Below are 13615 nucleotides of genomic sequence, written 5' to 3' on the forward strand. Positions count from 1 at the left end.
TTGATGTTGCTTCAGGGCAAAAAGCGCACTTTCTAGCATATATTATGAGGCATATGAAATGTACCTTTAGTATTTATGTAGCATAGCTAAATAAAAAGTGAACAGAGAAGAATTAACACTTTACAATAAGGTCTCTCATTATGCATAACTAACACAAAGTAACAATGAGCAATACATTTGCTACAGTATTTATTCTTTTTTGTTAATAAAAATACAGTCATTCATAGTTGGTTTATGCTACTTCACAGTTTTTTAAACTAATATTAATAATAATGTATTAGTAAATGCTGAAATAAAAAACTAAGATTAATAGGCTAAATGCTGTAGAAGTGTTCGTTCTTAGTTCATGTTAACTAAAGGGAATGTGGAAGGTTAACTAATGATACTCATTACTATTCTTTTGTTTCTGTCATTCTGCAGTGAGTTTTTAGTACTCTGACATCATGAATTTGATTCATTTTGTTCCATAGTTGCACTGTGGATTAATCTAGATAAAGTAAGTTTTTGGTTTTGTCTCTTTCACTAAGCTTCGCACATTCATCTGGTTCACTGCGTTTTTTTTTTTTGCCTTTAGCTCTTCACATCAAGTCTACTGTGACAAGGGCAGGTTTCTGCAACCCTGAGATTATACAGAACCTTATAGGGCAATATGGGCTTAAACCATCAGAACAAAAGTTAGAGGGGCCAAAAAAGTGTTTGGATAGCCTATATATGTACACAATATAAATAATAACACTCAAACAGTTTAACAAAAACTGTTACATTCACTCCCGGGCAACAAGCAGTGGAAAAGTCACATCTTTTATTCCACAGATCTTCTAATTAAATGGAAGCCCAACAGTTTGCAGTTGGATGGTTTAAGGAGAAAACTATTAGACACATGTGTGAGAAATTGGCTCGCTTTCCTCTGTTGGACTGCACTCGCAGAACGATTCCAACAACAGACCTTAAAAGGGCAACTAACTATTTCAGACAAGCTGACACACGCTAAGCATATTACTTCAGTATATTTTAGGATATCAGACTAATCTGTGGAGCTTTATGAACGTGGAAGGGTTTTAGTCTTATATTGAAATATATATGGTCTAAAGATGTCAGCATTACCAGAACTGTTCATGCATTTTAAATCTCAACTGCACACCTTTAAATGTGGAACAAGCATACAAAAAAAGAAATGGCAAAAACTGTAATCTGGGAAGCAGAGTATAGTTCATACAAAACCACATCAACCTGAAAAGCTTTCATAAGCTTTAAATCAACCTCAAAAAAAGTATTTCGCAAGAATATTAGTACGCAGAGTGTGTGAATGAGGAGTGATTGATGGGAGGGCGTAGTTCACAGATAGCAGTTTTTCTGCTGTCATGGTTGTGTTTACTTGCCAAACCCTGAGGGAGAATGAATTAAAAGAATATGTCCCCAAGTCTCTGGGTGTTACCTATAACCTACGCTTCAAATCAATCTGACACACCCTCTGTCCTCAAAACCCTCACCTGATGTTTACAGGCCACATTCATCGCAAGAAAATGCAGGACAATGTGTGCATTGTCCTGCCCAAAGAATAATTGGCATGCTACATAAATGCAAGCCAATTGCATGGTTTGACAAAAAGTTGGTATGTGCAGAGATTCACAAAGGTTTCCGCTTGTACAAACAGACACTTTGTTTCAACATAATCCCATTACAGTAAACAAATGATTCAGTTATGACTCACAACTTTTTACTGAATAAAAGAGTTACTTTATGAACGAATGCCAATGGACAGGTTCTCACGGGTGTCTTTTCCGATTTGTATTTTTTTCAATCTCGTTTCCAGCTGTAAGTAGCTCTGATTCATTCTGCTCAGTGTATTCACCGCAGTTTACTCTTTGTATATTGTGTGGGCGTCCCATTATTAGCAATATTAGTTATGTTTGCATAATGCAATTACAGCCAATTCAGGTGCAATAAAACAAGAGATAAAAACCTGAGATACCAATTTTGTATTTTTTAGTTAATACATTTGCTATTTGCGGTCTTGGAGTAACGTTATTTGCAGAAGTGATAATTAGAATTTCCAGAACTTTTTGTCCAAACCGAATTGCTGTGGTTAGGCTAATCTTATAATATCCTGTTCATCCTGTACGATCACAGACAAGGTTATTTGGGTCTGAAAGGCAATTTAACCACTCAGGACACACTTAGTCATTATTATTAGTTTGCTTATAGTAATCAAGTCTATGTAAAATACCAATACTCTTGAGGGGGCGAGTGTTAAACTGCAGATTTGGGCTTGTGCGCTGCAGTAATATGAGCTTCGATGGGTGGAGTGGGGTGGGATTTGGGTCGTCCAATAAAACTAAAGCAAACTGAAACCTCTGTTTAAAGTGCCTCTGTCCTCTCATGCTTGAAGACTTACGTAATGGGTTACAGATGAACAGCTCTTTATTTTTCAGATTTAAAATCAAGCAATTCAATGTGTTTCCCTTAAAGCCATGCGTCATGGGGGAAAGACAGAAGTAAAAAAAATAAACGTTTTCCATAATAAAACATAAAGCTAAATCCTTGTTGGCCCGGCCACATTTTTACTAGCTTTGCATGAGCAAGGCTTGTTTAAGATTACTGAAGGACCTTTTTTTTTTTTTTTTTTTTTACAGAAACACCTCCTTTTTGGATAATGATGTGTTTTCTTGCACACACGAGTGTTAATGAAACTCTTGCCAAGCATATACCTTTTTCTTTCAACATAACTTAAATCTTTGAAAACCACACCAACAATCTCCCATTGTGGTCAGAAGGATCAGGTGAAAAGGCTAGATCTTTATTGGCTGAGGGCTAGCAGATGATTTACAGATTCGTACAAGCCTATGTTTGCACATTCCTGAAATATATTTTCAGTGCCTCATTAAGACACACTGACACAAATGTTTCAACAAAGATTTTAGGCTTAAATCTATAAGTAAATGTTTATTTTAGTTTAGGTGACATCACAAATTCCTTTTAAAGTTTTTTTTAACCATTTTTAATAACTTTTTAGCTTTTGATAGCCCTAAAGTATATTCCATTTAAGGCCCGTTCACACCAAAAATCATAACTATAATGATAACTACTGGCGGACGATAACATTCTGTTTATTATATGCACGCAGTTTTGTTGTCTGCCGCTTTGAATGCTCTGAAAGCTTTTTAAAGGGCAACTAAACCGTAACCAACTTTTTTTAGTTAATGATCTGTAAGAATGGGGCTTTATTAGTGCTGTTCATTGATTCAAGTAACTTTTTTGACATTTGGGTATAAAGTGTTTTAATTCTACAATATATGGTGTAAAAACGTCTGAGTGCTGCCCTCTTCAGGTTGAACGGTGGCTACTGCAGTTGAATTTTCCTATTGGATGTTTGCGGTGGTACATGACGTAAGCAGGTTCCAGCTCACCACGCCTTGGCAGTAAAAACCATCTTGTTTAGTCAAAACCACTGTAGCGAGTCAGGAGTTGGAATTGCGAGTATTAAAAACGATCAGGTTAGAGTATTTTAGCATCTATTTAGCATAGCATTTATATAGTTATTTAGATTATTTTGTGTAGGTAGTTAATTAGCATAGTTGTTAGTGTAGTATTGTTAGAAGCATAGTTAGTTAGCATAGTATTGCATCAGTTAGGATAGCTTCAAGTTAGCGTAGATTTATTTGTATTTAGTACAGTGGTCAGGATGGTACGTAGGTGTAGTGTTGCTGGTTGCAACAGCACTGCTGGACTGCATAACTTTCCACCAGATTTGGAAATGAGGCGCCAGTGGTTGCATGTGCCAAACGCTACTCTTCCCATGGACCACTGCCGGCGCGTTTTGCTGGATATTTTTTCACATAGCGGCAAAATATACTTAACGTAGGTTAATAGTAATAATAATCCACTCAGATACTCAGATGCTGGCCCCATTCTCTCTTGCGCGGCTGCTTCGCTAGCATCGTCGGATGCCGATCAGATTGCGGGAGTTAATGCGATGCGACACCGCAGTTTGAGCTCGCGGCTCGAATTGATATGGCTCTGGCTCTGTGTCCACAGACAATTCCTTCACTTCAGGGGAAGGTGGGGGAAAAAAGTTCTCGACTTCAAATGACCGCTCTGTTGCAAAGCTACTTGTGTCACTCCAGTCACTCTCCATCTTAGCGAGTCTGACAGCAGCTGTCAATCACTCCGTCACTGCGGGTCTCAGGTTTTCCAGCATTTTTCAAATATTGCCAGTGGGTGGAGTCAGGCTCTGACCAGGGGTTTAGTTACCCTTTAAAGTCTGGTGGATTCTGATTGGCTGTCAATGTTTTTAAAGTTCATCAGCTGGAAAAAAATGCCGTTATCATTATAGTATGGACTCTGCTATTCTTTTATATTTAGATACATTTTTAGAACTATATCTTTATCGTTATAGTTTTATCCTTGGTGTGAACGAGCCTTTAATCTCTAAATTTATGTGAGGTCATTAAATGGATAATAACTAAATTAAAGTTACCCTGACAGAGGCCTGTTTGGGCTTATATTGGTGTTTTTTTAAGATTTAGCCCTGTCTTACCGAAGGCGTTTTACCTTTCTAACTCTGTGAGTGCCTGGATGATGTGGATTTTCTTGTTTTACAACAGGATCTACTTACCCTTTTTGATATTTCATTCCCCTTCTGGAGCACTCAGTTTGGTTTGTGAGTACCAGATGTGCTCCTGGTTGAGATATTTTCTTCCACGTTGAAGAGATCCATGTTGTACAGTGCAGTTTCCAGACATAACTGCTACAGTGCGATTTCAGCAATCCCATAAGATCATTACGAATCCTACTGTACAACATGGATCTCTTCATGGAAGAAAATCTCAACAAGGATCTGGTATGATATCTCAATCTGGTAGACTACTCACAAACAAAACTGTGGGTGCTCCAGAAGGGGAACAAAATATCAAAAATGGTAGGTGGATCCTGTTGTAGAACAAGAAAATCCACATCACATAAGCCCCTTTCACACAGCGCGTTGATCCCGGGAAATTGCTGCGAAATTGCCAGAGTGCCTTCTGTGTGAACGCAAACACGTCCCGGGATTGATGTCGGCATCGATCCCGGGTTGGAGACCTAATGTCTGCAAACTGGAACAAAGCAGAAACCAGGAGCTCCTCACTATCCGCTCAGAAGCTGAGATCGTTCGCCAGCTTTGTGGAACGGTACGCGATGCGTTAGTGTACATGTTTTCGACGCGTACGTTACACGTCTCATCCTGACGTCACGTGTCTTTACGGGATCTTACCGGGATGTGTGTGAACACACTCACAGATCCCGGAAAATCACTGGCAGTGTGAATGAACCAAAATCAAACGATCCTGGGATAAATCCGGGTCACATTATCCGTGTATTTTCCGGAATCTCTGTGTGAAAGGGGCTATAGTTAGAAAGATAAAAAGCCTTTGTAAGACAGGGCTACATCTTAAAAAACATCAATGCGTATGAGCCCAAACAGGCTTTCGTCAGGGTGCTGACACCGGGTTAACTAATGAAGCCCTTGTATAGCATGAGGTATGCATGAGACAACACCTGTTTTGCAGATTTGTGCTGTTGTGAGGGATCCTATTCAGGGGGTTGAATAATTTTGAGACAGCAGAAGTCATTAAAAGTTGCATTTTCAGTTGAATTCAGGGAAACAACTTGAAACATGTTGTGTTGAGGCATTTCAATTACTTTTGTTTGATTTGTTCAGTGCAAACAGCTGGAAGTCTGTACATTTTCCCAATAAACCTGAATTTCAATGGGGGTTGAATAATTTAAATTACAACTGAAGCTCCAACTTTCCTCAACTAGTTTCTAGTATGTCTAGTGAGTCCTTGATTAGCTGGTTCAGGGGTGTGTAATTGGGGTTGGGGCTATATTTTGCTGGACAGTGGCCCTTCAGGAGGAGGATTGGACACCTCAGGTATAGAAGAATAAAACATCATCAGCATGCATTAGTTGTAAACGAATGGAGCAAGATGAATCACACTTTGGCAAGTGTGGTAGGACAATATTGATGCGGTCATGGCTAGGGAAAAGAGGCCAACTTGGCATGCCAATTTTGCAAATGGAGCTTGAGGTAAGTAGTTTTGAGTTTTAGTGCCATGTCGCTTTGATCAATACGCTATTTCATGTTGAATTCATGCAAACACACTGTGAGATGATCAGGCTAAATTTCTGACACTGTCAGAAAACTATCGCAGGCTATCTTTGGTCGCAAGGCCGTGACAACGGCCGTCTTCGAACCTCTCTCACTGTACAACGTAGGACTACCGTTTAGGAGCCATGACCACAGAAATCGTCTGGGACAGCCCAATATCTTACAATTTGTCCCAGGCATTAGATTAAGTTTAGCATGCCAAATCATATGTCTCTATGTCTGCTCATAGGTATAATAATATACTATATCATTCACAACATTTACAAAAAACTCAAATAACCCTTATATTATAGACATTGATAGAACTGACAGCAAAACTTTAATGTAGTCAGCTTGAAGCAAAGCACTTTTGGACCAAACCGTTGGAACACATCTGCCCTTACAAAACTAAGTTATCATTATTTGCAATTATCAGAAGAACAAAAAGAATTGCTCAAGATCACTTCTGAGGGCGGAGGGCACTGCTATAACTCAGTTTCCCTGTAGGCTCATACTTGCGTATACTTGTCAAACCATGAGGGAAAAAAATGAAAGAATTTGTCCCCTTGTCGGTCTCTAGATGTTACCTAACCTGCACAGCGCTTTGTATTGATCTGACACACCCTTTGTCCTCAAATGCTTTCCTAGCTCAGGTTTTCATAAAGGGAGCAGCACAAAAGCACTGCAATGAAAATCTAAACAGAAGGCAAATAAAAACACGTGGATTAAAATACATTCAAAATGCACGCTTTTGTTTGGAGGAAAAAGAAAAACAAACGCTGCACAGAGAGATACAAAAGCAATTTCCTTTAAAAAAAATTATTTGTCATTTGACAATGTGAATCATATTTGGATTATTTAATTAAAGATAATTATAATTCTACATTGCAAATATGACTCACAAAGTGCTATGTATTATAACTTGTAAATGAATACAATTTCACAGATGTTTCTCCTTTGCATTACGGTTATTATTAGTATATTATGCTTGCATAAATATTGAATTTATGCACTATATTTACCAGCTGCACATTACCAGCTTTGAATAATTCACACCGGAACGACAAATTACAAAAGTGTTATTTTGCACCTAATTACTATTTTGCTCTTAATAAGGAGCAGGAGCATCAGACCTAATTTGTTATGTACTTTAGGCATTAAACTTTGTCACACTCCTCTATTTGACACACAAAAGCTGTAAATTGAGCTTTACTATACCATAAAGCGATATATCATCAAATGTTTGACTTTTCACTGACACTTCCCTGCACTTTATTGACACAAAGCGTCTAAAACTTCGGGACGAGAACCACCCTTTAAATCATTGGCCATGTTACTGTTGAGTTCAGTATAAGTTAATTCTATCTGTGAAGTTACACCTCCATATGGACACAACCTCGGTCATAAACGCATCACTTGTTTACAGTAAGCAAGTCTATGTGAAATATAAATACTCCTGCAGCAAAGCGTGAAACTGTGGCATATAAACTGAAATAATGTGAGCCAGAATCGCGGAAAGTCATGTAGTCCAACTAAAACACTCCAAGACATCTCACCCACATTTCAAAACCTATTTGTAAAACAGCTGAACTACACAAGATCCATTTGCTTGCGATTTAAAGCAGGCGATTTAGCATTAAATGATTTTGATTCTTCTCACTCACAGTCTCTTCTCAGTTTATATGGTGATGGGTGTTTCATATCCAACCTTTATTTCTTTACTATAAAACACTCCCTGCCATCAGACAAAGCTTAATTATTAAAGGGCTTTCTTGTTCTCCTATCAGGCCATCAAATTTACGGCCTTAACGCTTGCTAAATATTCTTCCCTTTTGTTCTGGTTGCTTCTTATTTGTTTTTGTACTTTGTTATTGTCACCATGGCAACAACATTAAGGCTTATCTTCAATATTTTTGGAAGATTTAACGAGCGTAGTGAACAAAATGCATCACTTGAGATTTTGATGGCTAAACTTAAGAGTTATAAATATGTATTATTTTCTAGTAAAAAGATTTAAAACATTCTATTCTATATCTTGCACACATGTGATAAAGCATATTTTCTAATAGAAAGATATGAACCGTTCTGTTATTTCTATAATCTTGTATGTAACTGTGGCTTTGCTGCAGCTTGCTCAGGGTGTGGCTCAGTATTGGCACCCTGAGGACAGAAACTCTCACTTTCCAGTTCTTGTATTTGCATTACTGTTTCCCCCTCAGGTTCAAAAGAAATAGGGTAACTAAAATGTCAGTTGAATTTTGTGATTTTCTAAACAATATATACTCAAGATATACTGTATTGACATTTAGAATGTATCATTAAGGTTGGATAAATGTATTTTAGTCCAAGTTGATATAACGGTCCAGATGTGCATGTATACAGTATCACACACACTCTATATTGTCCATATACATTATGTTGGCTGAATGCTGTGTGAGTGCATGTGACCCTGTGCTTGTTTTGGAGAGTGAGGCAATGGATTCTCACTCCACCTCCTTGGCTAAAGCACAACGCCCTTAGTTGCCTCCCTCTATTTCCAAATAAAAGAACATCATGGGGTCATCTTTTCCTCACTTCTCACACTCTCTTCAGTCAAAGAGCAGAACAGCAAGCCTCCTCTGCAATCATGTCTGCCCAATACGCACGTAGTTCCATGGGTGGAGGATCTCAGTTCTCCATGGGAGGAGGATCTCAGTTCTCCATGTCTGGTGGTGGAGGCGGCGGTGGTCGTGCGTCTAGCATGCGTGCTGGCAGCATGTACGGGGGAGCTGGAGGATCTGGGACCCGTATCTCCAGTGCCTCTGCTTCTCGTTCCTTCTCTGCTGGAGGTGGCGGCGGCTTCGGAGGTGGTTCTAGTTTCGGAGGTGGTTCTGGTTTCGGAGGTGGTTCTGGTTTCGGTGGTGGTGCTGGTGAAGGCTTTGATGCGTCTGCAAATGAGAAAGCCACCATGCAAAACCTCAATGACCGTCTGGCCACCTACCTGGAGAAGGTGCGCACCCTTGAGAAGGCCAATGCTGATCTTGAGCTGAAGATCCGCATGTTCCTGGAGAGCAAGACATCCCCCTCTTCTCGGGACTACAGTGCCTATTACGCTACTATCAGTGACCTTCAGGACAAAGTATGTGGTATTGTCAGAAGAAAAAAATGTAAACAGTTATTAGTAAATAAATAACTACTTATCTTTTGTTAACTTACCTGTATACTAATAATGTGCTAAAATAAAGGACGTCATATGCAGTTTATGAGAATGAACATACAAGTGATTTTTTTTGTGTACAAAATACCATAAAAATATTTGAGAACATTGTCTTTGTATTTGATATATGTAAGAGATATTTTAACACTAAACCCAAATAATTCTTAACCGATATCTAAAATTGGCTATATGCTTGTCCCCTGAAGATCCAGGATGCCACTCGTATTAACGGAGGCATCTACCTCAGCATTGACAATGCCAAGCTGGCTGCAGATGACTTCAGAGTCAAGTAAGTCCAATCATGACTTAGAGAAAAGCTATCAACAATTCAAATGGGTCCAAGTGATTTACAATGGTTTAATTTCTCTACAGGTATGAGAATGAGCTGAGCATGAGGCAGTCTGTAGAGGCAGATATTGCTGGGCTGAGAAGGGTGCTGGATGAGCTGACAATGGCCAGATCTGATCTGGAGATGCAGATTGAGGGGCTGAGAGAAGAGCTGATCTTCCTCAAGAAGAACCACGAGGAGGTAAGTTGGTGATTGGTTCACACTCATGAATAAATCAGTTCTTCTTCCAGATGAAGCAAATTCTCAGTGGTTTGATATCGCATCTTTAGGAACTCTTGGCAATGGGTGCCCAGATGAGTGGACAGGTCAATGTAGAGGTGGACGCAGCACCACAGGAAGACCTGTCAAAGGTCATGGCTGAAATCCGTGAGCACTACGAGGGCGTTGCTGCTAAAAACCGAAGAGAACTCGATGCTTGGTTCCAGGCCCAGGTAAAATCAGACTATTTATATTTGTCAAAAGAAACCAAAACCAAATCAAAACCAAATATCGTATCTAACGGCTCTTCTACGGATTGTCTCTCATAGAGCGAATCCATCAACAAAGTCGTCGTTGAAAGTACAGAAACCATCCAATCATCCAAATCAGAAATCAATGAGCTTAAACGCACACTCCAGAGTCTTCAAATCGAATTACAATCACAACTCAGCATGGTAAGTAGATGACCAGGTCAGTCTTGAAATTTGCGGTTTTGATGCATCACACCACACAGCCTTTAGAATAATGACTTTTCCCTCAACAGAAATCGTCATTGGAAGGAACTTTGCAAGAGACACAATCCCGCTACGGCTCCATGTTGTCCGGCTACCAAAATCAAGTGAGCAGCATGGAACAGCAGCTGATGTCCCTTCGTGCCGATCTGGAGCGCCAAGGTCAAGAGTATAGGACGCTTCTAGACATCAAGACCAGACTGGAGATGGAGATTGCAGAGTACAGAAGACTGTTGGATGGAGAGGCTTCTGGGTGAGATGCTAAAATACACATTTACACCCTGATTTCTCAGTAAATTATAGGAAGCAGAATGAGATTGAGATGATTCTGAATACGTTTTCCCCCCATTTTTTCCCCCAACTTCAAGCTCAAGCACTCAATCTGCACAGGTTACACAGGTTGCACAGGTTGCACAGGTCTCAAGCAAATCAAGCACAACTACACGCAAAGTGGTAACCATTGTGGAAGAGGTGGTGGACGGCAAAGTGGTCTCCTCCACCCAGGCAGTTTCCTAGACCAAGTGAGATGTCAAACAAGAACAACCAGCACAAGAACTCTTGAGATAAAACAATCTAACTCAGAGTGATGAAAAACAATAAAGTGGTCTAAATGTGCTTCTGTGTTTGAGTCTTATTTTAAAATGTGTTGCCTTTTACAAAAACTTAATGAGGAATGTTAGGCAACCTTTTTTATGTTGTTACAAAAAAAAATACACATATGTAATATACAGGCATACATTAAAAAGTTATTAAAAATATATATATTTGGAAGATAGTAATACTTTTTGTCACTTTCAAGGATAAAATGGTGTATTTATTAAAATAAGCAAACAAAATTGATCAAAAGTGACAGTAAAGACATTTATAATTTGACAAAAGTTCTATGACAAATATAATTTAATATAATTAAATTATGACAAAAATATTAAACAGTAAAAAAAAAATAAACATTGATAATAAGAAATGTTTCTTAAGCAGCAAATCAGCACTATTTTTTTAGAAGGATCATTTGACACTGAAGACTGCAGTACTGACTGAAATGGAAAAGTTTAGTTAATTTAAATTGTACATAATATTAATGTTTTCAGAGTATTTGATCAAATAAATGCAGCTTTGGTGAGCATAAAAATCTTACTGACCCAAAATGTTTGAACAATAGTGTGAACAAAAACAAACAAAACAAATGTGTGCAAAATTAGTTTTATGGTTGTTGTTACTCTGCCTACCAATAATATTTTATAAAAAAATATTTGCAAAAGCTATGACTTTAGGGCTAAAGCGGCTTGTCACCAGGGCTTTGCACGTATATGCTCATGGTGTATATGCATTCTTTAGAGGTAGACAAGGTTAAAAAAAAGGGTAAAAAGTACAACCGTTGCAAAAAAAAATCCAGTGCAGGTAGGTCTTATACTGAAAGATCATTGGGTTTTACCAATCTAACACTGAGACATTTTCATTTCAATCCAATGAGATACTGGCCGACAAGTAATCTGTATACTCTAAAAAATGCTGGGTTGTTTCAACCCAATTTTGGGTCAAATATCGACAAACCCAAACGTTGGGTTAAAAATGTAATTTAAAAATTTGACCATCAATGCATGCCAGATAACTTGACCATTGGGTCAGGACAAAAACAACCTTTTGGCATTGTAAAGATGAGGCTTACCTTTTTTATAGCCCCGCTGATTTATTTAACATCTTGGTAGAGGTGTATGATTCTTTATTTTGGGAATGCTTTTGTAGAGTTTGTGCAGGGACTGAATCAGGGTTCAGATTGACACTATAAAATTATATATATACATATATATATATATATCCATATATTAATATCCACTCTATGGGTGGATGTGGCAGTCACATTCAGATGCCTGCTATGAAGACTGAAGCTGTGCATTAATGTGCACTCATTACATTAAAATTTAAAAATGTCAAGATCAATATCAAATTCTTGTCAGTCTACTGTACACTGACTCTGTGTGGGACCAGCATCCTGGATCCAATCCATAATACGTATGTCTCTTCTTCTGCGACAGTGGGTTTTGAAATTCCTTTCCTCCAGTTTTGTTTATTTTGGAATATTACACATGATATGCGATAGCTACAAAAGGAGAAAAAATGGGTAATTGCAAATAATAAACCATTTTATACTTAAAGGGGCTGTATGTACGAATTTTCATTTATTAGTCGCTTGTAACAAAACATAAAAAATGGGCCTTCCCCGACTTTCTAGGTTGTCTATGAAAGCCTGACTGATTTTCCTGTGAAGGGCTCAGGGTGGTCTTGCCAAGAAAATCAGAAGATGTGATGTTTACGCGCTCCCCCGAGACCCTCTCTCATGAAATGAATGCTTATACAATGTTCAGGATTATGCAAGAGCTATTCTGTCGGCCTACTGTATTGTCAATGTGTCATGCAAAGAAGGGAACAATTCAAACTAGAGTTTCACATAGTCATATATATATTTATAAATACATATATAGTCTACAGTCTCAAATGTACTCCATATGTACTATCATAAGTGTAATTTTAGTTTCCTCATCTTTCGACATGATGCCGGTAAATTGCGGAGCTGGAGCAAACATATCCACATCGCTATTTGGGGTATTAGACACAATAAAGAACAGAAGAGATGGCACAGGCCTATATCTCAACTTGAACTTTTAATCTTCATTTTTTTTCTTATGCACTTTCTCTCATCTTTTACGGGCCCTCTAGGGACCTCTAGTGGTACAGTTTCACATTACATACGAGTTTAGTTAACAAAAGGCAACGCAGCTTCACAACACATATGATCAGATGCTTTCTTAACTGCTGCTTTCTCACCGCTGTCATTTTTGTTGCGTTTATTTTGTTATTGAAAAGAAAGCATGCAGAACGTTTACATATTCATCTAAACATCGCTCTCAGCAGCACTGACGGCGTCTCGATGTCCGTTAACAGTATATTGCTGCAAAGGTATTTCCAACGTCTTTTTCAACTTCTGAGCAAACAACGAAAAAGAAGTTTGCCGGGTCATTAAATCAGGCTCAGTCTCTTGTACGTTATGTGTGCACGAGTGTGAGCACGAGCAATAAGCTGCTGGCTACAGTTCACTTAACTTCTCCACTTGTCCCTAATAACAAGTTTTTCTGAATACTAAATATAGCTCCTTTAAATTCTGTCCAGTAGAGGGGAGGTTAATTAGCCCCTGCTGGCAGATGCTGTAATTACACCACTATGTACTGTAGGTATGT

At 38.5% G+C, this 13615-nt stretch overlaps 1 protein-coding gene and 1 long non-coding RNA gene across 2 annotated transcripts in view; both read left to right on the top strand.

Annotated features, from left to right (window-relative positions):
- The window catches only part of LOC306986670, a 392716-nt gene that overhangs the window by 50714 nt on the left and 328387 nt on the right, over window positions 1–13615 (top strand). The window lies entirely within an intron of this gene.
- On the top strand, window positions 8548–10997 carry LOC306987088 (keratin, type I cytoskeletal 50 kDa-like). Its single transcript, XM_079591075.1, has 7 exons — window positions 8548–9245; window positions 9530–9612; window positions 9696–9852; window positions 9942–10103; window positions 10200–10325; window positions 10415–10635; window positions 10751–10997. Exons 1-7 carry the CDS (start codon window positions 8754–8756, stop codon window positions 10896–10898), a joined length of 1389 nt encoding a protein of 462 aa, XP_079447201.1. The 5' UTR covers window positions 8548–8753; the 3' UTR covers window positions 10899–10997.

The sequence above is a fragment of the Phoxinus phoxinus genome (assembly GCF_949152265.1).
Source record: "Phoxinus phoxinus genome assembly, chromosome: 19".
NCBI lineage: Eukaryota > Metazoa > Chordata > Actinopteri > Cypriniformes > Leuciscidae > Phoxinus > Phoxinus phoxinus.

Coding starts and splice junctions, on each gene's coding strand:
- LOC306987088 (XM_079591075.1), top strand. CDS start 8,754: ATGTCTGCCCAATACGCACGTAGTTCCATGGGTGGAGGATCTCAGTTC. Junction 10,104..10,199: donor ATGCTTGGTTCCAGGCCCAG/GTAAAATCAGAC, acceptor TGTCTCTCATAG/AGCGAATCCATCAACAAAGT. Junction 10,636..10,750: donor TTGGATGGAGAGGCTTCTGG/GTGAGATGCTAA, acceptor CCCAACTTCAAG/CTCAAGCACTCAATCTGCAC.